This window comes from Diabrotica virgifera, chromosome 3 (assembly GCF_917563875.1).
Source record: "Diabrotica virgifera virgifera chromosome 3, PGI_DIABVI_V3a".
Taxonomy (NCBI): domain Eukaryota; kingdom Metazoa; phylum Arthropoda; class Insecta; order Coleoptera; family Chrysomelidae; genus Diabrotica; species Diabrotica virgifera.
This window is the reverse complement of record NC_065445.1, coordinates 237,554,196-237,577,368: the sequence shown is the minus strand read 5'-3', so window position 1 is coordinate 237,577,368 and position 23,173 is coordinate 237,554,196. Positions and strand designations below refer to the sequence as shown.

The 23,173-nt window shown below is 33.4% G+C and overlaps 1 protein-coding gene across 5 annotated transcripts in view; it reads left to right on the top strand.

The window, feature by feature from the left end:
• LOC126881615 (band 7 protein AGAP004871-like) overlaps positions 1 to 22,123 on the top strand; it is an 83,465-nt gene extending 61,342 nt beyond the window's left edge. For 4 of the 5 annotated variants that reach the window (XM_050645981.1, XM_050645978.1, XM_050645982.1 and 1 more), the window contains exons 4-7: positions 646 to 743; positions 1,386 to 1,547; positions 5,276 to 5,441; positions 21,037 to 21,268. In XM_050645981.1, the coding sequence (XP_050501938.1) occupies positions 646 to 743; positions 1,386 to 1,547; positions 5,276 to 5,441; positions 21,037 to 21,183 (573 nt within the window). In that variant the 3' untranslated portion in view covers positions 21,184 to 21,268. Of the gene's footprint in view, positions 1 to 645; positions 744 to 1,385; positions 1,548 to 5,275; positions 5,442 to 21,036; positions 21,269 to 22,011 lie in introns of those variants that run through there. The other variant, XM_050645979.1, reaches the window with a different exon arrangement.
• Positions 22,124 to 23,173: the final 1,050 nt, after the last annotated feature.

The following is a 23,173-nucleotide window of genomic DNA, read 5'->3' as shown; positions in this document are numbered from 1 at the left end:
CATCTAACACTTTAAAAAAGTTGTAGTGAATTTTCCCCGAAAAGTGCTCTGTTTTTTGGTTATTTCTCATTGAAATATTCAATTTGGAATTTGACGAAGAAGAACCTACTTTTCATTAGCACTTACTTTTCATTAGCAACAACTCTGCTTATACTGGGTCTGCAGACCTCACGCGTACACCATTTTTTTCAATTTTTTATAAGCTATATTTTTACTAAGAATATTTTTTTCGCTAGAGTAATTACTTTTTGAGTTATCTGCGAAAAACTGTCCATAAACATGTTTTATTTTGTTAAAAATGATCATATGCACTCGCAAATAACTCGAAAATATTGCCTTAGTGAAAAAACTCTATAGAACCAAAATTGCTTAGAATTAGTCATTTTATCCAATTCCGGGCCTATTTTGAACGTATATTTTTTCACTCACGAGAAAATATTTTTCACCCCGTATTTCCCAATTTTTGTAAAATGGAGGGGATGTAGAATTGTAAACTTTTTCTTATATAATAATAGACAATTTCAACTACCTATTTCCAAAATTTCATCTTTCCTTTATTTTTTTGGAGATTTTCGTAAAATTTTGTGTTCCCTGATCAGGCAAAAAAGGATATTAAGCTCTTAAAATTTTGTCCAAATTTTTTAGGCATTGACCAAAGATTCCGTGACAGTTACAGTGGATGCAGTAGTGTATTATAGAATACAAGATCCTTTAAACGCTGTTGTTAAAGTTACTAATTATAGGTACGTAAAACTATATTTTATGCCTTTATTTTAATAACAAGTCTTTATTGTTTAGATCTTCTTAAGTTGGCAGTAGATCTTTCTATTGTATCTCCTGATGTGGCAAGATTATGCAATTGGTAAACCAAAATAATTACTAATAATCTTCCTATCTAACGAATCTAATAATTTTCCATAACTTAAAAGTAATAATTATATTATAAAAACAAATAAACACAGATGAAACTAAAACAAAGTAAATTCGTTACTTTTTTCTGAAATTATTGAACAAGGAATTTAATCAAAATAATAAAAATAAAAAAGTATGACAAATTCACAGAATTAAACAAATCAGCAGAAACTTCAATACACACAAAGAAAAAAGTGATTAATTCAATATTTAATAAACATGAACCTGAAGTAGGTGACATATTAATAATAATAATAATAATAATGTGTTTCAAATGCAAGTTTTTGTTGTTGTATTTAAAGTGGAAAATCTTTCAAATTATCAAAAGTTAGATCAACTTAACTCAAAAATTTAAGGATACATAACAAAAATAATTAAAATAATTTTTTTTTGATTAATATGTGTCTCTATTTTAATGTTTAAGAACTGAAATCAAAATATTCTATATGAGTTTATTTTTTTGTAATTTATAGTAACTCTACCAGATTACTGGCGATGACTACGTTACGAAACATTTTAGGAACTAGAAATCTAGCAGAGATTCTTTCTGATCGAGAAGCCATCTCACATGCTATGCAGACTTCACTGGACGTTGCTACGGATCCGTGGGGGGTAAAAGTCGAAAGGGTGGAAATGTAAGTATAAAATTAAAAGAACAATAATAGTCCTATAGTTCATTAAAATCTTTCTATTTTTATTAATAAGCTAATCGAAAAAGAAAAAATCGAATAAGAGGAATAGAGGAATAGAGGAATAGAGGAATAGAGGAATAGAGGAATAGAGGAATAGAGAAATAGAGAAATAGGGGAATACAGGAAATGGGTACTAGATGTCAACATAGGAAAAACCAAATATATGAATATCAGTGGGAAGCAGCAGGACTTGATAGTAGACGGAGTAGAAACAATCAGGAAATGTAACGAATATAAATGCCTTGGTATAAAAATCACGAATGACGGAACACTGGACGGTTAGAGGTCACCGAAATTGATTTCTGGAGAAGAACTGCAGGAAGATCAAGAAGAGAACATGTCGGATGAGCAATGACCAATGAACGGATACGAGAAATAATGAAGGTAACACATACAATAAATACAAAATCAACGAAATACAACTAAGCTGGTTTGGTCATGTACAAAGAATGCATGAGGACCTAATCTCAAAACAAGTACAAAACTGGAAACTGCAAGGTAGAAGAAGAAGAGGTAGACCAAGGAAAAGTTGGTAGGCAGGAATAAACAAAGCTGTGGGCTAAAGAGGTCTGCAAGTAGATCAATATAAAATATACAAATACCTCTCTCAGTGTAGCATCTATCTACAGCCCACCTAGACATCCCATTTCAAGCGAAGAGTATCATGATTTTATACAAAGTTTTGGATCCAAATTCATAGTAGCAGAAGATTGGAATGCCAAACATACCACATGGGGTTCCAGATTAATCACACCTAAAGGTCGAGCGTTAATGAATACTATTCAACAAAATAACTTAAGCTATTTATCAAAGGGAGAACCCCCATACTAGCCTACGGACCCCAACAAAATCCCAGAATTAGTAGATTTTACTGTAACAAAAGAGATATCTGACATCCATAGTGCAATAGAGTCAAACTTCGACTTAACACCAGACCACAGCACAATAATAATAACTTTAAGCACACACATAATATGGAGAAGATTTCCACCCAAACTGTCAACTAAAGAAACAAACTGGGATATTTTTTAAAATTATGTAAATACAAAGATTAGACTAGATATTAGGATAAAAGAAAACAAAGAGGTAGAGAAAGCAGTAAACTATTTAAAAACAGTTTTACAAACAGCAGGGTAAGAAGCAACACCACAGCGTCAAAGAAGTGTGCAGGAATACCATAATATTCCCCTCCATATAAAAGAACTTGTAGTAAAAAAATGAAGAGCTCGACGCATATGGCAGCAAACGAGAAATTCATTAAATAAAACGTATCTTAATAGGATACGTCATAGACTAAATAGAGCACTACATGAGGAAAAAAACGACTCCTTCCAGTTTTATGTTTCGAACTTCTCACGTGAAGACCACTCTATATGGAAAGCTACAAATAAAATTTAAACGACCGAAAATAACAAATTCACCTTTAAGAAAAACAGATATGACCTGGGCCCGCACAAACGAAGAAAAAACCACAGTATTCGCAGAGCATCTTGCAACTGTATTCTCAGTTCCAGAAAAAAATAGCGATGAAGAAGACGATATAAAAATGTACCTCGAAATTCCATGTCAACTATCTCTTCCTTTGACAACATTTACTCCGACAGAGGTTCGACAACAAATAAAAATGCTAAATCCTCAGAAAGCTCCTGGCTAGGATTTGATAACAGGAGAATTTCTTCAGAAGCTACCGAGAAAAGCAGTGGTGTTGTTAACAATAATATACAACAGCATACTACGTCTTTGCTACTTTCCAATACAATGGAAATTAGCTCAAGTTACTATGATTCCGAAACCTGGTAAGCCCGCAACAAAAGCAAATTCACATCGCCCTATAAGCCTACTCACAATAATGTCGAAAGTATTAGAACGACTGCTATTACATAAAATGTAGCAAGTTGTCTCCATAAATGAAATTATACCACATTACCAATTCGGATTTAGACGTGAATACTCAACCATCCCACAATGCCACAGAATAGTAAATATAATTAAAACAACTCTTGAAGAGAAAAAGTTTTACGCTGGAGTGTTTCTCAATATACAAGAGGCATTTGATAGGGTATGGCATCAAGGTCTCCTCTATAAACTGAAATTACACCTAACAGACCAACTATACTTTATTATAAAATCGTATCTTACTGACCGATACTTCCAAGTCAAAATTGAAGACAACTTCTCAAATTACCACATCATCCAATCTGGCGTACCACAGGGTAGCGTTCTCGGCCCATTTCTGTATCTGATATTTACAGCCGACATTCCAAACAGAAATCATACCTTCTTAGCTACTTTTGACGATGATAGGTGAATCTTAGCAGTGGATGTCGACCCTGATGTAGCGTCACAAAAAGTACAAAATCATTTAAACCAATTACAAAACTGGCTCAAGCGATGGAAAATAAATGTTAATGCCAGCAAATCAGTACAAATTACTTTTACAACCAGAAAATCTGCATGTCCTCAAGTTTCTATAAATAATACTCCGATTCCTATCAAACCAGTTGTCAAATACTTGGGATTGCATCTGGATGAAAAACTCATATGGAAAACGAACATTAAACCTAAACGGAAAAAATTAGATCTTAAACTAAAAAATATGAACGGGCTATTTAACAAGAGGTCTAAGTTATCTTTTGAAAATAAACTGCTTCTGTACAAAGCTATACTTATACCAGTTTGGTCATACGGAATAGAACTATGGGGCTGCAATAAACCTTCAAATACGAAGATACTTCAAATATTTCAGTCCAAAATACCCCGTATGATAAGTAAAGCTCCATGGTACGTATCCAACCAGAAACTTCACAATGATCTGGACATCCCACGAATCAAGGACTTAGTAAAGAATTGTTCAATAAAATATAAAAATGGCACTACTGACCACACCAACGAATATTGATAAATAATTTATTCACCCAACCACTTGCTGAAAGAAGACTGAAGAGAATATGGCCAGACGACCTACCACAATAATACTTAGAGAACCGTCACTGGACGGTACCTAACTCATGTTAATTGACTTACATACCATTTACTTATTACTTCGTATATAGATTAGATTTTAAAAATGCAGTGTATCAATACAAATAAAAAAAAGTAGATCAATATGCGGACATTGATAAATATTTTAAAGGATAGTAGTTTGTTCATTGTATAATATGCTATGTTCACTTTTTTTGTATAATATGTCCTTGTCTTTATATCTCGACTTATATGGTTATTATGAGTCAGAAGGTATCCTAAATATGCCAGCCCAGCTATTTTTCGAAGCTGTCAAATCTGATAGGTGTACTTTTAATATTGGCGTCTGGTACCTTTTACAAAAATTACATAATTTTAAGAAAGTGACTCCCATCAATTAAACAAGGTCTTTCCAAGTCTTTTTTCTTCCAAAGCCATCAACATAATTGACTAAATGAAATGTGTACCTGCATTTGATGTGACGTTTTTATAATTCTATGGACGTTTCATTTTCGATAGAGCTGCGTAGACTAAGTGGTTAGATAATTGATTTCTCGTCTTTGTAGCCTTTTTTACTTACTCCCATTCATTACAAAATAAGAGCAGATTGTTGTATAAAAATTATATTTCTCTCAAACCCTTGGTTATTTCTTCTTCACCATCGACTTGAAATGATAACATTCGGCTAACTGTAATATATTTATGTTTAGAAAAGACGTCAGTTTACCACAACAGTTGCAAAGGGCAATGGCTGCTGAAGCCGAAGCTTCTAGAGAAGCTAGAGCAAAAGTCATTGCCGCAGAAGGAGAAATGAAAGCATCACGAGCATTGAGAGAAGCTTCAGATGTCATCAATGAGAGCCCAGTTGCTTTACAGGTAAGAATATATTCAAACATTAACCTTTAGTATATTTCAAGTGATGAAAGGGTCGCCAATGCGAGTCCATTATACAGTTGGATATAGTAATTCAGTCAATACTCGCAATCTTAAGTTTGTATTTTTATTAGTTGTAATCATGGGGCAACCGGTTTCGAGTCTTACAATATATGACTCATCATCAGGCCCAGTACAAAAAGTCTTCTCAATACAAACTACAAGCTAAAAACACGAAACGAGAGACATGTACATATACATATATATAAAACATAAAAAACAACTTTGTCTTGGTTTTAATCACACACAATAAAGCCAAACAACTGTATAGTATTGAACTCAACAGTCTATAGTACTATAGCATGTAAAAATGAGACATTTTGTCATTGGGAGCGACCAATCTGATGAAAATTGCTTGGTATATAATTTAATATATACTACCATCAATCCTGAACTAGTTAAGGGTTGATGGAGTCCTGACAAGATGGTATGCGATCAAACGACATAATATAAAGCTATTAGTAATCGGTATGTACTTACATAACAGCCATTGAAACTGTTCCACAGCCAAGTAGAGGCTAGGCCCAAAATTTCATTAAAATCCATGCAGTAGGATAGAATTCGGAGGTAATATCCTATTCTTACTCCCATTGACTGGTGTATTATATATTTCCTCCATTTTATCCTATTTTTTTTTCAAAAACCTCAATTTTTGTGCACTTTGTTTGACATATACAGGGTGTTTCATTAATAATTGTCCATATATTAAATGGAGAAACCTTAGCACAAAATACGAAGATTTAATCTAAAACACTTAAATAAAATGTGGTTCCTTACTGAGTTACAGGGTGTTTTATCTAAAAATTTAAAATTTATTTTTGCTCAGCATTTTAAAACTATTCGACGTATCCTTTTCATACTTGGCAGGAAGTATAGTTACTGTACAGACTACTAAATTAAGTTAAACAAACGTTTCTGGCTATTATTAGAGGCGTACGACGGGGGAAAGTTAATGTTTGATCCTTTCCAAATTCTACGCCACTGGCAGAATTGATATTTTAGTTCAATTTTTGGATTGTCCAATACTTTCTATGAAAATAATATACTCTTCATTCGTAACGATAAAGTCATTAGTTTTCGAGATCTTTGAAGTTGAAAATGAAACGACACGGTTATTTTGATTGATGTATTGTGTCGCTTCATTTTTAATTTCAAATATCTCGAAAAATAATCATTTTATCGTTACCAATGAAAAGTGTATAATTTACATAAAAAGTATTGGAAAATCAGAAAATTACACTAAAATAGCCATTTCGTCAGTGGCGTAGAATTTGGGAAGGGTCAATCAGCCACTATCCCCTGTCGTACGCCTCTGGTAGTAGCTAGAAACGTTTATTTATCTTAATTTAGTAGGGTGTACAGTACCTACACTTTTTGCCAAGTATGATAAGGATATGCCAAATAGTTTTAAAGTACTGGGTACAAATAATTCTTAAATTTTAATCATATAATCATATCACAAATTAATCAAAATAACTGTGCCGTTTCATATTTAACTTCAAATATCTCGAAAACTAATGACTTTGTCGTTACCAATAAAAAATATATTACTTACGTAGAAAATATTGGAGAATCTAAAAATGGCACTAAAATAGTAATTCCTCCAGTGGCGTAGAATTTGAGAAGGGTCAACCATTCACTATCCCCTGTCGTACGCTTCTGGTAGTAGCTAGAAACGTTTGTTTATCATAATTTAGTAGGGTGTATAGTAGTCGCACTCTTTGCCAAGTATGTAAAGGATACGTCGAATATTTTCAAAATGCTGAGAAAAAATAATTTTTTAAATTTTTAGATAAAACACACTGTAACTCAGTAAGGAACCACATTTTATTTAAGTGTTTTAGGTTAAACCTTCGTATTTTGTGCTAACGTTTCTCCAGTTACTATATGGACAAATATTAATGAAACACCCTGTATTTTCTGCGATTTATTCTTACGATTTGTAATATCCTTTTTTAAGCTTACCCTGTGAATTATTTATTTATGTTCCTCTATGAGTTCTTTTTAATAAAAATGTCAGTTTATCTTAACATCACCATTCCCTATTTATTTATGTTAACCTATTTTATGTCGGAATTACCTTAATAATTCTTTGTAGTTCTAATTTAACTCTAAGGCCTTACTTGATTACATTAGTAAGTCCGAAAATAGTGTCGCTCCCTTTCTGATAACGACTTTAAAAATGTCATTTTAGTATCCATTTTACTTTTAGAACACAAACTACCACCTTTATTTTAACTTAGCCCTAAATTTATGTAAAGTATGTATTTTAAAATGCAAATTTTATGTTTTAGTTATACATCCATCTTTCGTTTCAAGACCGAGTTATGGTAAAACTTTGTCTTTAGTGCTTCTCCGGAGAACTTGAGAGAATACATTCCATAGTTACATGGACTAATAACTATAAAGAACACGTGGCAAACTTTATCAATAACTATTTATGAGGGCGTTAAACTATTGTAATTAATTTATAAACGGCCTTTAGGAGAACCGTAGTCTATTTGTTCAATATCGGTGTTATTGAAATACATATACAGAGTGGTCATCTTATTCGCCTCGGTCTTTGTACGGAAAACCACTTGATATTTAAAAAAAATTTCTTCACAGAAATATACAGGGCCTTTAATACTACAATCTAAAAATATTGTGAATTATACAGGGTGCTCCAAAAAAGAGTGGTATATCAAAGTTATATTTTTTCTTATGGAATGCCCTATATCTGATGACATAATTGAATTGACCTTACAAAATAAGCTATACTTTCATAAGGGTTCCCTATACCTAAATACAGAGTGTTTTGATTTATTTCGATTTTTATAAAAATGTAAGGTTTTAGAAAAAAAATAAATATCTACGAATCTAAGAATCCGTAACAAATTTTTTCTTGGATCTTAATAAGAGACTATTTAGCATACTTCAACAGATGCTTATTGCAACAAAATTTCTTACAGGGTGGTCAAAATATGAGATTGTTCTATTAACAAATTCAAGTTGTAATAAGTTACTTATTTTAAATGGAACACCCTGTATCTTACTAGTCTATCGCGTAGGAAATTTACTTAGCTTTCAATTTGTACAAGGGCTTCCTATACCTATCTTTTTACAGGGTGGTCAAAATATTAGATTGTTCTATTAACAAATTCAAGCTGTAATAACTTACTTATTTTAAATGGAACACCCTGTATCTTACTAGTCTATTGCGTAGAACATTTACTTAGCTTTCAATTCTTATTTGAGTTTTCTATACCTACCTCCCTTCATTTTTTAAATATTTAAAGATTTCCTAATTTGTAAGCTTTAAAAATTAGAATAAAGTATCTATGTCGTGGATATGTACAACACACCACCAACACCGGCAATATACTTAGATAGCTTAGTCAAGATACTTTCATTATTAAAATTCACATTTTGATTATTTAATCACACAGAGTGTTCTTATTTTAAATGACATACTCGATATTCTATTCTTTATAATGGAAGATATTTAAAATCTCTTCAATTCCATGTAAACATTCTCAATACACATGTTATTCTGTAAATTATATAAATTCCCATGTTATTCTGTAAATACATATTTACACATTTTTGTACAATAGGCTCGATTTCGTTAAAGTAGCCATTGAATTTAATTGTTTGTAATTGCGATTCAAAGATTCAAACAAAAAGTGGTGTTCTTAAATTTACTTAATAACCGTTGGGTTAAGATATGGAAAATACTTATACGGATTGAAATATAATTTAAATATCTTCCAGAATACGGCATCTAATATAGGGTATGCAGTTTAATATAAACATATTATTCAATGTGACATGTAGGCCAAAATCAACTAAAATAATACAACACTCTGTGTGATATATGATAACAATGAAAATTTTATTAATGACAGTATCTTGTCTAAGTATATTGCCGGTGTTGGTGATGCGTTGTACATAACCACTTAAGTTGTACTTAATTCTAATTTTTAAAGCTTACAAATTGGGAAATCTTTTAATATTAAAAAAATGAAGGGAGATAGGTATAGGAGACCCTAATAATAATTTAAAGCTAAGTAAATTTTCTACACGATAGACTAGTAAGATACAGGCTGTTCCATTTAAAATAAGTAAGCTATTACAGCTTGAATTTGTTAATAGAACAATTTAATATTTTGACCACCCTGTATAGAGATACGTATAGGAAACTCTAATACAAATTGAAAGCTAAGTAAATTTTTTAGGAGGTAGACTAGTAAGATACAGGGTGTTCCGTTTAAAATAAGTAAGTTATTATAGCTTGAATTTGTTAATAGAACAATCTTATATTTTGACCACCCTGTAAGAAATTTTGTTGAAATAAGCATCTGTTGAAGTATGCTAAATAGTCTCTTATTAAGATCCAAGAAAAAATTTGTTACTGTTTCTTAGATTCGTAGATATTTATTTTTTTTCTAAAACCTTACATTTTTATAAAAATCGAAATAAATCAAAACACCCTGTATTTAGGTATAGGGAACCATTATGAAAGTATAGCTTATTTTTTAAGGTCAATTTAATAATGTCATCAGATATAGGGCATTCCATAAGAAAAAATATAACTTTGATATACCACTCTTTTTGGAGCACCCTGTATAATTCACATTATTTTTAGATTGTAGTATTAAAGGCCCTGTATATTTCTGTGAAGAAATTTTTTTAAAATATCAAGTGGTTTTCCGTACAGACACCGAGGCGAATAAGATGAACCACCCTGTATAATATGCACAATTGAGAAAATTCGAGTATTTAACTATAAATTTCTGAAGCGAATTAACCAACTAGTAGCATTTTTTATTATAAATAACTGGCAAAATATACCACAAATAATGTAAAAAGGTCTGAAAACCTTCTTCTTTACTTAAACTTGTTCCGTCCTTAGTCTTGCAGTCTTGCCAACTTCTTCTGCCGTCCCACCTCTCTTCATCCGCCCAGTTTTATTTACTGACCCGTAACGGTTTTTTGATATTCGAAAAAAACCTCCAAACATTTAAGTTCCCACAAATATTCTGAAACTTCTATCTCTTGGACTTAAGTTCGGATTACAATCCGCTTTCAATGATTATTCTGTGTGCAGTTTGGTAGCTGAGATAGAAAACATACTGTCCCACTATGAAATCAATTACCTTGAATTAAGATCTTCAGTTAGAAAATTCTCACCAACTTCTCACATAAACCTCCCAATGGAAGGTCTGACATTGATTTAATTTATAAACAAAGACTCGTTATATATATTTCTTGAGTGATCTACACTTTATAACCGGAAAAGATCCAAGCTGATATCTTCAAGAAGAGAAGAGATATCCCAGAAATATAGCTGACAGTGCAAGACAGACAAAATGACAAAACGAACCTAAATACATAGGATTTCCAATGGACCAAGGTCAAACATTCACACCACATGTTAAAGTGACAGTCCAGAAAAGAGCAAGGACTGGCAGGAAGAAGAAGAAAATTAGCTATAAAAACAAAATTAAGACTTATAAAAAATATCATACTACCAATTAGTATCTGTGCATCTCTTACTACATGGCGACACACACGTCATAGCAACAAAAAGTAGATTCAAGCACCGCATAACTGCCTTAGTGTAGAAATATACTGAAGCATCGCTCCTAGCCAGGCACATTGTTACGAACATCGCTGAAGATACAAATCTTCTTCTTCTTTTACTTCTTGGAGATCTTTTGATCAGTTTAGTTCTGCAACTGCCTCTGGTTAATTTCCTGGGAGGTAGATTGCCAACTATCCCTCCATCTTTTAGGTGGTCATCCGGGGGGTCTTGACTTGAACCGGGCGGGTTGTATTCTGGGGCAATTTTTGGGAGTCTATTCTCATCCATTCGTCTTACATGGTTGTACCACATCCTCTTGCGCTGCCTTCCCCATCTTACAATATCTTGAATTTTGAATTGCTCTCTAATGTCTGTATTTCTTACTCTGTTTCTTCTTGTTTTCCCCACTATTGTTTTTAGGGTTTTCATTTCGGCTACTCTTAACATCTGTTTCGTTTTGTTGGTGTCTTCGCGCACTTCTATGCCATATGTCATGATCGGTCGTATGCAAGTCTTGCAGATTCTAATTTTACTATCTGTGCGCATATACGGATTTGACCAGACTATCTCCCGCAGACATCCTGACCATGCAGATGCTTCGTTGATCTGACTCCTCAGGTCATTTACTGGGTCGTGAGTGCTTAATGTATCTATGCCCAGATATCTGAACTGCATCACCTGTTCTATGGGGTTGTTCTCAACCACTAACTTACATCCGAGCGGATCTTTTGCTATTGTCATACATTTAGTTTTGTTGGTAGAAACGTTCATATTTAGTTGGTGGCTTACTTGAAAGAACTGAAAGAGCTGTCTCTGAAGATCGTCTTCTGATTCAGCAATAATTGCTGCGTCATCTGCGTAACACACCATACAAATTCTTTTGTTGCCCATTCTATATCCGAGATTAAGAGATGTTACTTTGTTTATAATTTTGCCCATGAGTAGGTTAAACAAGAAGGGGCTTAAACCGTCTCCTTGTTTAATCCCTCTCGGTGTTGGAATATTTTCAATGAACTGGTATTCTGCTCTAACTTTGGTTACATTGTTGTCATTTAGGTTATGTACTATCTTTGTTATGCTGGTCGGTGTTTTATTTTCTATTAATATATTTAGACTGTCTTCCAGGCGAACTCTGTCAAACGCCTTCATCAGATCAATGAAGCAAATATACGCTAGCATGCCGAACTCTATAGCTTTTTCTTTTATTTGTTTTATTATAAATACTGCGCCTGTTATAGATCGCCCCTTTGTAAAACCTTGTTGTTCTTCAGCATTAGTGATTTGTCTTTCCAGTTTGTCCTTAAGAATACCCGTGAAAAGTTTCATCGTTGTATTTAAGAGGGTTATTCCTCTGTAGTTTTGTTGGCAAGTTTTTTGTCCTTTTTTAAGTATGGGGATTGTGATGCTCTTATGCCATTCCTCTGGGGTTTCTGTTTCGTTTAAGATTTTTTTAAAGAGTTGCGACAGTTTACTTGCAAGTTCAGGGCCTCCATATTTTAAAAGTCCATTGGGTATACCACCCGTTCCAAGTGATTTTCCGTTTTTTAGCTTCTTGATCTTTGCTTCTACCTCTTCGTCATTGATTGTAACACTTACATGTGTTTCGTATTCATTTATATTCAGCGTTTCTTCAGCATAATATAGCTCTTTAAAATGCTGTTGCCATGTCTCTATAGGTACTCCTATGGTGAGAATAGCCACCTACCTGGGAGAAAAATGCATATTGGCTCACAGAACTGAAGATACAGCCAAGGGAGATACAAATCAATGGGTTTAAATAGCAGTGAACATAGTGTAGCCTCGCATCTCGCCAAGCATCTCGCTATTTGTTTTTAATATGCGATGGTCGTAGCAATGTGCCTGGTGAGGTTGCAATGCATCAGTATATATCTACACTCAGAGACGCTACAAACGCGCCCAGATACGTTGCTTAACGGTTCCTATTCAGAAACTTAAAACAAATAAGGGTACTGGATGTGATGGAGGTATAATAAAATAGTTTTTTGTAAGGGGGATGAATTTCCCTCTGCTAGGGATTGGATATCAGGGATACACTAAGTACTCAAATATATGTATTTAATCACTAGATACGCTAGTAACGAGTTGGTGGACAAAGTTTATATTCTAACTACGTCGGTTTCTGAATAATGAATGATGAATAATAAATGATCTCTGCTTTACTTTCTCCGTATCTATAAATAAACTCCAATTGTTTGTTATGATTTTATTCTTGAATGTGACCGTGAATTGCTAATAGTACATAATTGCTGACTCCGTTGTTTTTTAAAACGAGTGGCCTACATTGCAGAAGCAATGTCACCTAATTTACGAAATCAAAACAATGCATGTAACTAATATTTGTTTAAGACTTTTAAAAATTAAATCGGTATGGATTACTTTTATTATTTGAATACTAATATAAATCCTGTTCAGAGGAAAAACCTAGAACAAAACTCGCCGAGCTAGATGATCACCGAGATCGGATCCTGCGAGCAACATGAGTGTACCATGATCCTGCAAGGTATGATGTCCACCATAGATGGAATCACAGAAAACCCAAGGCTAAATGTGCAAAAAGCAAATATATAATAAAGTCTAGATACTAGTCGCTCTATCAAAAGAAGACAACGTGCTCATCTTTGGCATCGCAGTGTATTTACTAATGCAGATTTTATAGAACCCTAAAAAATCTACAAAAAACGGCATCGTTCATCAAAAAAATAATAAAACGTTAACAGAAAGCGCAAGCCATAAAAAATAGTCACCGAACTGGACACTGCGTAGCTCAGAGCGGGGACTCGAGGCCCGAACAAACAATACAGATCGATGATAAGTCACCATGGATAGTGGGAATAGAGCGCTTCACGCCGGCCTGCATTTTTCGGAGTTAAATTTGGTGTGGGACTCCTTGTACCCAGGACTTCTACATGATAAGCATTTTGCTGATGGAGAGCCCTTCATACACGTAAATTTCATAGGCAATTTATCTATTTGATTCTTGTGCAGAATGGGTTCCATAGTACCATTTTATTATTTTTACTATTTCTGCAGTCGTGTAAACAGCAGGAAAATTAAATTGCTTTTGTCAGGCCTAGTAACTACTTGGAATCAATCGAGTTTATCGCTCGATGTAACGCTTCATTGTGGGAGCTGATGAGTAGCGTACTGATAGATCAGCGGACCCTGGTTCCAGTTGGGATGCGGGCCCCCGCCCAAAACGTTAAATATAAATCATCATAAAATCAATATATCATAAAATATATCATAAAAACTCAAGCTAATTTCTAGTCCATTTACTCACGGTTTTTGCTGTAAATTTTAAAAAACTGTTCGGATTGAGATGAAATTTGGCATACACATAGCTAACATGTCAAACAAAAAAAGTGATACCTATTGTGCTGATGTGCGCTTCTGCCCTAGGGGTGTTTCACCCTTTCTCGGTTGAAAAACATACGTTCAAGATAAGTCCGGACTTGGATAAACTGACTAATTCTAAGCAACCTTTAAGTTCTATAGAGTTTTTCACTAAGTCAATATTTTTCGAGTTATTTGTGAGTGAATATATCCATTAAAAAAAAACACGTTTTGAGACGGTTTCTCGCCAACACCTCAAAAAGTAAGTATGTTATCGAAAAAAATATTCTTAGTAAAAATATAGCTTATAAAGAAGTGAAAAATATTGTGTATATATGAAGTCTTTAAACCCAGTAGGTGATGAAATGTAGGTTTTTATTCGTCCAATTCCAAATCGAATATTTCAACGTGAAATGACCAAAAATGAAGCACTTTTCGAGAAAAAGTCATCACAACTTTTTAAAGTCTTTAAAAAAGCTATATTTTTGTTATTTTTTAGAGTCTAGCATCAATATCCAATATTAATTATGTAACGCTCAAAATAAAGTTGGAAACTTGTTTTTTGGTAAAAAATCGTAAAAATGACACCTTAATTAGCATCCCAAATGAAACTAATCGTTACCGCTTCACACATGACTGATCACGATCACTTTACGGCAGCCGTTTTTATAAATAATACAACTCAAAAATTTTCTACATATAAATCTCCAGTCATAATTAAAAATCTAATATAGGAAAACTAACACAGCTTTTAAAAAATGAACATTGGAATGAAATTTATATCAACAAAATAGATTCTCAAATTGCATATATGATACATTTATAAATAAGTTAAATAATTACATACAAACCTCTAGGGAGATAAAACGCCTAAATAAGAGAAAATCAAAAAACCTTGGATAACGGTGGGGTTGATATCTTTTATCAAATGACGAGATTTTCTTAAAAAGAAATTAGTGTCTATATATATAGGGTCTTGTTGTTCTTACCACTATTGTCTATATTTAGAATTTAATTTCAATTTTTAAGAATTACCTACCAATAAAAAAGTACAGACTGAATGATGACGGTTCTATAAACAGGAGCATCGAGCCTATTGTATTAGGATTATTTTTATGACCCAGTATAAAACTTGCAATGCATATTTGCAACTTTGTAGTTTACCTGCCTACATCTTATTCATGAATGTTGGTAATATAAAAAATATAATATAAGTTTTTGAGTTATCACATGTAGGCAGGCACTGGCAGTTAGCCTTTACAGGTGTTGAAATATGGGCTTTGGAAAGCAGGTAAAACTAGTAAGGAACCTTAAAACAGTATTGTACACTGTATTTCAATAAATTTTCTTTTCAATTTTTTTGAGGAATAGGAATTCTTCGTTTTTATTTATAAATTCCTACCCAAAAATTAAAATCTATTAAATTAAGCAATTACATTTCCTATGTGTGTACTTGTGTAGTTCAAAATGTACCCATTAAATTAGAAACAAAAGAAGCAAAAAGCGCGTTAAAGCGGGCCCCTGCGGTGCCCGGGGGCATATTTACAGATGTTAGCGTGTGTAGACACCAGGGTCTTGAAATCAGTTAGGGTTTGGAAAAACAGTACATTTACAGATGCTAGCGCGTGTTGACACCACGGTGTTGAAATCGGTTAGGGTTTGGAAAAACATTACGTTTACAGATGCTAGCGTGTGTTGACACTAGGGTGTTGAAATCAGTTAGGGTTTGGAAAAACAGTACATTTACAAATACTAACAGATTTGGACACCACAGTGTTGGAAGCAGCTAGCTTTTTTAGTGGTTATACATGCATATGCTAACGGCTATTGACATTGATTTTATATACCTACTGCTGTGGAAAAATATTTAAGTGATTTAGGTATTAATAAATAATTAAATGTTGATGGGATATAAACAATAATATATTAACACAAAAGAACAACATAAAAAATAATGTTGTTCTGAAGCTATTTCCTTGTGGCATTTTTATAATTAACTATTTAGATGGGAAATAAGCCACAATTAAATTGAAAAAAATAATTTTATTAACGTTTCCACGCCCAAATTGGGTGTCGTTTTCAAAATACAAAATACTACTAAATTAAACCAAAATGTTGTTGCTTAGTAAAAAGTTCTTCTAATAATTGAAGACCTAAGTGAAAAAGGAGGCATGTTACAAGGCCTACCTTTTTAGATATGGGCAGTTAAAGTTTTTATTCCTCTACTTTTATTATGAAAATATTGTTTGTGTTATTTGGTTTTATTTATATTGCTATAAGCATTCCTTTACATGTAATGTTGATAATTTGTTTTGATTTTTAGTATTTTTTTTTAAAATAAATAAAAACTGTACATACCGCTTTCTTCCATTAATTTTAGTTTGTACAACTATCCTTTATCTGAATGGAATGTGGCATGAAATAATGCTCTATATTCAGTTCTACAGAAATTTATGTAATTGAACACAAAATAATCTTCTTCTTCATGTTGCTATGTTCATGCTGGCTATCAAACTGGCTATAGTAATTTTTTTAATGGCAGCTCGGTAAAGGGATGCAGAGGATCTGTTAAACCATTCTTACAGGTGTCTAAGCCATGACGGTCTTCTGCGACCTGGCCTTTCTTCTTCGACCTGGCGTTTCTTCTTCCGTCTACCTTGCCTTTTTTATTAATAGCTACCCTAGCCTTAGCTACATTTATAAAAAAATTTAAACAAATTAAAAAAATCAATTTTTTCAGCCTGTGTATATTATTTTAGGTTCTTTTGATCATTGGAAACAAAAAAGGTCTTTTGTAAATTTTCTCTAAAGTTAAACCTGAAAAAGACGAAAAATGTTTCATACCTCCTTCCATTCCAGAATTGTATTCTACATGTTACGTACCTCCTTCATCCACTAGAATATCTCTTATTAAGCTTGTTAGAGGTACAGTAAAAGTGGCATAATATGATAGTTAAGCTACATACCACCTTCATTCACTAAGAAACTCAAAATTTTAGAAAATGTTACATACCTCCTTCTTCCACTTAGATCTTCAATTTATTTAATCTGACTCATTTATATTGGCAATTCAGACATATTTTATACATTTTAAAGTATTTTTTACTGAGCAACAACATTTTTGTTTAATTTAGTAGTATTTTATATTTTAACAACGACATCCGATTTTCGAAACGCCAATAAAATTATTTTTTTCAATTTAATTGTGGCTTATTTCCCATTTAAATTGTTAATTATAAAAATGCCACAAGGAAATAGCTTCAGAATAACATTAATTTTATGTTGTTCTTTTGTGTTATTTGTAAATGTACTGTTTTCCCAATCCTAATTAATTTCAACACCCTAGTGTGAACACACCCTAGCATCTGTAAACGTACTGTTTTTCCAAAACCGAGGCAACAAATCGAAAAAAAGAAGCAGAAACCTGATGAGCAACATCACAGACAACCAACCTAACGCTAAGGGGCATGGATCTGCTCATTAATCCAATATGTATTATTTTTTATAATGAACTATTTAGATGGGAAATAAGCCATAATTATATAAATAATTTTATTAACGTTTCGACGTCCAAATCGGGTGTCGTTGTCAAAATACAAAATACTACTAAATTAAACAAAAATGCTGTTGCTTACTAAAAAATACTTTAAAATGTATAATATATGTCTGAATTGCCAATATAAATGAGTCAGATTAAATAAATTATTAGAAGAATTTTTTACTAAGCAACAACATTTTTGTTTAATTTAGCAGTATTTTGTATTTTGACAACAACACCCGATTTTGGCGTCGAAACATTAATAAAATTATTTTTTTCAATTTAATTGTGGCTTATGTCCCATCTAAATAATTAATTATAAAAATGTCACAAGGAGAGCTTCAGAACAACATTTCTTTTGATGTTCTTTTGTGTTAATATGTTATTGTTTATATCCCAACAACGTTTAATTATTTATTAATACCTAAATCACTTAAATATTTTTCCACAGCAGTAGGTATATATAAAATCAATGTCAATAGCCGTTAGCATCTATGCATATATAACCACTAAAAAAGCTAGCTGGTTTCAACACTCTGGTGTCCAAATTTGTTAGTAATTTGTAAATGTACTGTTTTTACAAATCCTAACCATTTCAACACCGTAGTGTCAACACGCGCTAGCATCTGTAAATGTACTGTTTTTCCAAACCCTAACCGATTTCAACACCGTAGTGTCAACACGCGCTAGCATCTGTAAATGTACTGTTTTTCCAAACCCTAACCGATTTCAACACCGTAGTGTCAACACGCGCTAGCGTCTGTAAATGTACTGTTTTTCCAAACCCTAACTGATTTCAACACCGTAGTGTCAACACTCGCTAGCATCTGTAAATGTACTGTTTTTCCAAACCCTAACTGATTTCAACACCCTGGTGTCTACACACGCTAGCATCTGTAAATATGCTGCCCGGGGTTCCCCTCATTACACCACTGACGCTGATGCAGAATGAGGATGGTAAGCAAGGGGGAAATATGATCTTGATCTCTGTCTATTAAGTGGAAATATAATGCTAGTGTATGTCTTGGTATCTCGCGCTAATTTTGTAATACTAAGTAGTAAAAATTGCTTCCATCAGTGGCGTGCGGTGACTTTTTGAAAGGGGAAGCGATTCAATAAGGATATAAAAATATTTTCTTAAGGGTCGAGGGTCGAGCCACTTCCCACCTGATAACAGCAAAGTACTTGATTATGTGAGACGTCCTGCGTACAAGGACTCACACACTAAATCCGTGACGCGTGAGGCACTCTATTCCCGCTATTTCTAGTGACTAGTGACCTATCATTGATCTGTATTGCTAGCTCGGGCCTTGAATCCTCGCGCCGGGCTTGGTTTTCTAAAGAAGAATCCTATTTAAAAAAAATTTTATACTCCGAGGCATTTTCCACAACACACAACTTTCACTAAAATGACACTTATTTATACTCAAGGTCTATTCTCCTATCAACTTCTGATAATTGTTGAATGCAGTCTTTTTCAATGGATAATAGGGCTAACTTTCAATGTCTGTCTTCGCTTGTTGAATTTCTTTTAAACTCTTAATTTGAAACTCTTAATGCATCTTAATACTGAAAAACTTCGTTCAACTGATACACTTGTGGCTGGGATAGTTGGTAGTACTAATTCACACAACTTGACCACTTCAGACAGTGACTTGTTTAAACCAGTAGTTATAAAGAAATCCCAAATTTCTGGGTATTTCTTTATCATTAATGTCAGTTGTTTCATAAATGACACTTAACTGAGAATGCAAAGCTGGGATATCAAAAAATTTTCATTATTTAATCGTAATGAAAGAAATTCCTCTGTGGGAAATTTTTATGAATTTATAATTAGGAATATTAAGATTATATATATATACATAATTCTACAAATTTTAAATCGTTAAAATTTTGAAAGCTAGAATTCATTTGTTGTAGAATATTATCAAAAGGTCTCTTTGTTTCCTATGTTTTCTCTGTCTCTCTGTCTCCGAAATTATCAATCTTCATTATTTTTCTTTTATGTTCAAACCCCATATTCAGTTTTATCCCAAATATTTTTAAACTGCTCTCGTTTTTTTAATTATCGTATTAATAAAGTCATCAGTTTGTCTTATACAAAATGCAATACCATTCGATTTCTGTAAAATGTCAAATAAAAGATCAGTAAAAGGAAAAATCTGCAAAAAATTTAAATCTAAATATTCTTTAAGCGAATGTATGTAATACCTAAGCACCCCTTAGCAGCAGTAACAGTCGGAGCATCTCACTTTCGCAAAGGCGATAGGATAAGCGCTTCCATGGTACCAAAATTCGGGCGACTAGTGGGTGCGGTCATTGAACCCTGACCACTTTTTAAACGGGACAACTGTACGACAAGCGGCGATTTTGAGATGCGCTTCTGTCAGGAGTGGACCAAATAGTTGAATTGTGTGCATATTGAGTTCGTTCGTATTCTTTTTCTCATGATCATCTTTCAGTGCGTCACAGTTTTTCGATTTCTCTCTAACGCATTAAATTGTATGTGACAGAAAAAAAGGCACGTCTGGGAATACTTCGGTAATTATTCTAGTTCGGTGATTATTCTAGTTGTCGATAGATGGCGCCATAATCAAAAAAGAATTATTTATTAAATAAAATAATAATATTATCAATATAATCTGTACAATTTATAAGACTATACAAATGAAAGAAAATACCATTTTATAAATGCAATAGACACAATTGATTTGGTTTTATTCCAAATTGAAAATAAAATTTGACAACTGTCAGATTTAACTAAAATGTCACGTTAGAATAAATGTCATAAATGTGTATTATCACGGACTTACCTTTTTTTCTATAATTTGTGACGCACTGAAAAATGTTCATGAAAAGGAGAATACGCGATTAATTTTTAATATTTTTCAATGCCTATTGCCTAGGTAATATGTAGATTACTTGGATTAGGGAAAATTTTTTATTATTAAATATTAATTAATAATATATTTTCTTATATCGACGTATAAATAGGGAAGCGGCGCTTCCCCCGCTTCCATGGACCGCACGCCTCTGGCTTCCATATATGTGTAGAAACTAATTAATGATTTTTTTTTCAGCTGCGATACCTTCAGACCCTCAACAATATATCAGCGGAGAAAAATTCGACAATAGTATTTCCTCTGCCGATTGATCTCATTAGTTATTTCATCGACGCGAAGAGCCACAAATATTCAGGAAACGATCGATCTAAGCATACGATTTAAAATATAGTTTAGTAAGTAAGCTGTTGTAGGTTTTAATAGGTGTAATATTTATAAGGTTGTTTGTAAGTAAATGTCTAGAATGTAACGGAATGTAATGTCAGACTCGGAAGGAGAAGACACTCATGGCTTCAAAACGCCAATGATTTGGACTAACATCGATCGAGTTATTCATAAAAGCCACAAACAAAATTAAAATGTCTACGATGATAGCCAACTTCCGCAACGAACAAGGTACATGAAGAAGAAGAAGATTACATGTTACCATTGTTATAGTGATAGTCGAACAGATAATGTCGTTAGACGTCTGAGCGGCAGCAATTCATCGTCTGCAGTATCAGAAATTGTAGAGACAAGTTTTGAAGTTGTGCACAATTGTTTTATTTGTGGTGAAGCATTTCAGGGCAAGACTCAGTAGCGTATAACATGGTCAAAGTAAAATTCATAAAAATGTTGCAGAATTATCCTGAATTAGCTAGTGGAACAACATTATTTGTCAGTGAGAAAGTCGAGCCATCTTTACTCAGTGTTGTTGGCGAACGTTTTTTCGTCTCTTTATATGGCGGAAATAAAGACGATTCTCTGGACACCCTGAGATACAAACAATTCACTAAGACAGTGACAAAAATGCATTTAATCTCTCCTCACTCCCTCCAACACAAGATGCAGCCCATTTCACCAGTGTCCGAGTATATCACCACCTTCAGACATGACTCGGTAAACATTGTGATCCAGAAGATTGGGGCTGAAAAAGCATGGAAAATTTTAGATACCACTCCAAACTTGTCAGCCTCAAACATTCCCCGCGCTTATGAAATTAATCTTTTGCAGATACAAAGGAAACTGTGGAAGTGCTTGCGGTTACCGAAAAGGCATCAAATGTTCAGCAGTGTGCCTCCACTGTAATAGTGAAAACTGCAGAAATATCGTGCACATATCAACATTAATTGGAGAAAATTAATTGGAAGATGAATTACTGATAATGACGCCAACGCTAACTCCCATTATACCACAAAAATTCACCTCGGATACTGATTTCAAAGAATGAAATAAGAGTAACTATGATATACCTTTTTTAATATAACATAATAAATAATATTATTCTGTCTAGAAATTTAACGTGGATTAGGCCTACTTGGTATACCACAGAGGTGGGCAAAAGCCGGCCCGCGGGCCGGACGCGGCCCCTTTGCCCATTTTATCCGGCCCGTTGAAAAATCCCGCAAACAATATTTTTAATTCCCAAAGCAAAAATGGCACAACATCCGGAAAGCAGAAAAAGACCATGGAAATGTTTGAAAGATGCTGAGAGGCAAGGAAATAGGATAATAAAAGATGCCCCAAATAATCGACGAGGAAGGAACACACTTCGAAACACAAGGAAAATTGGATGCAATCGCAAAAAGAACGGCAGAAACACAGAGGCAAAATCAAAATATGTCAAATCAACAAACCATCGAAGAAGTCAACAACGAATACGACAGAATAACAAGAAGAAATCAAGTTTTAGTAGAGGAAGAAGGTTACGTAAATCCAACAGAAGTTGCTAAAATCATAACATATTTAAAAGGAACCAGAGCTGAAGGGAACCAGGAATGAAAGGCATCTACAACGTAATACTCAAGGAACTACCGAAGAAAATGATATTACAATAATTATTGTTTTACAGTTTTAGCTTTTACCTAGAAAATGCGCATTTTCCAAACAACTGGAAACATGCAAAGATCATCCCTCTACTAAAACCAAGGAAGGACGGAAGAAGACCAGAAAGCTACAGGCCAATATCCCTACTGGAAACCATAGAAAAAATATTGCTGAAAATAATCCACAGAAGACTGATGAAACATTCGGAAAGAAGAAGAATTATACAGGAGGACCAATTTGGATTCAGAAATGGAAGGCACCGCGAACTATAACTAACAAGAGTTATCAGCCATACAAAAATCTGCTTCAACAGGAAACAGAAGACAGGAATGGCCATGCTTTCAAATGA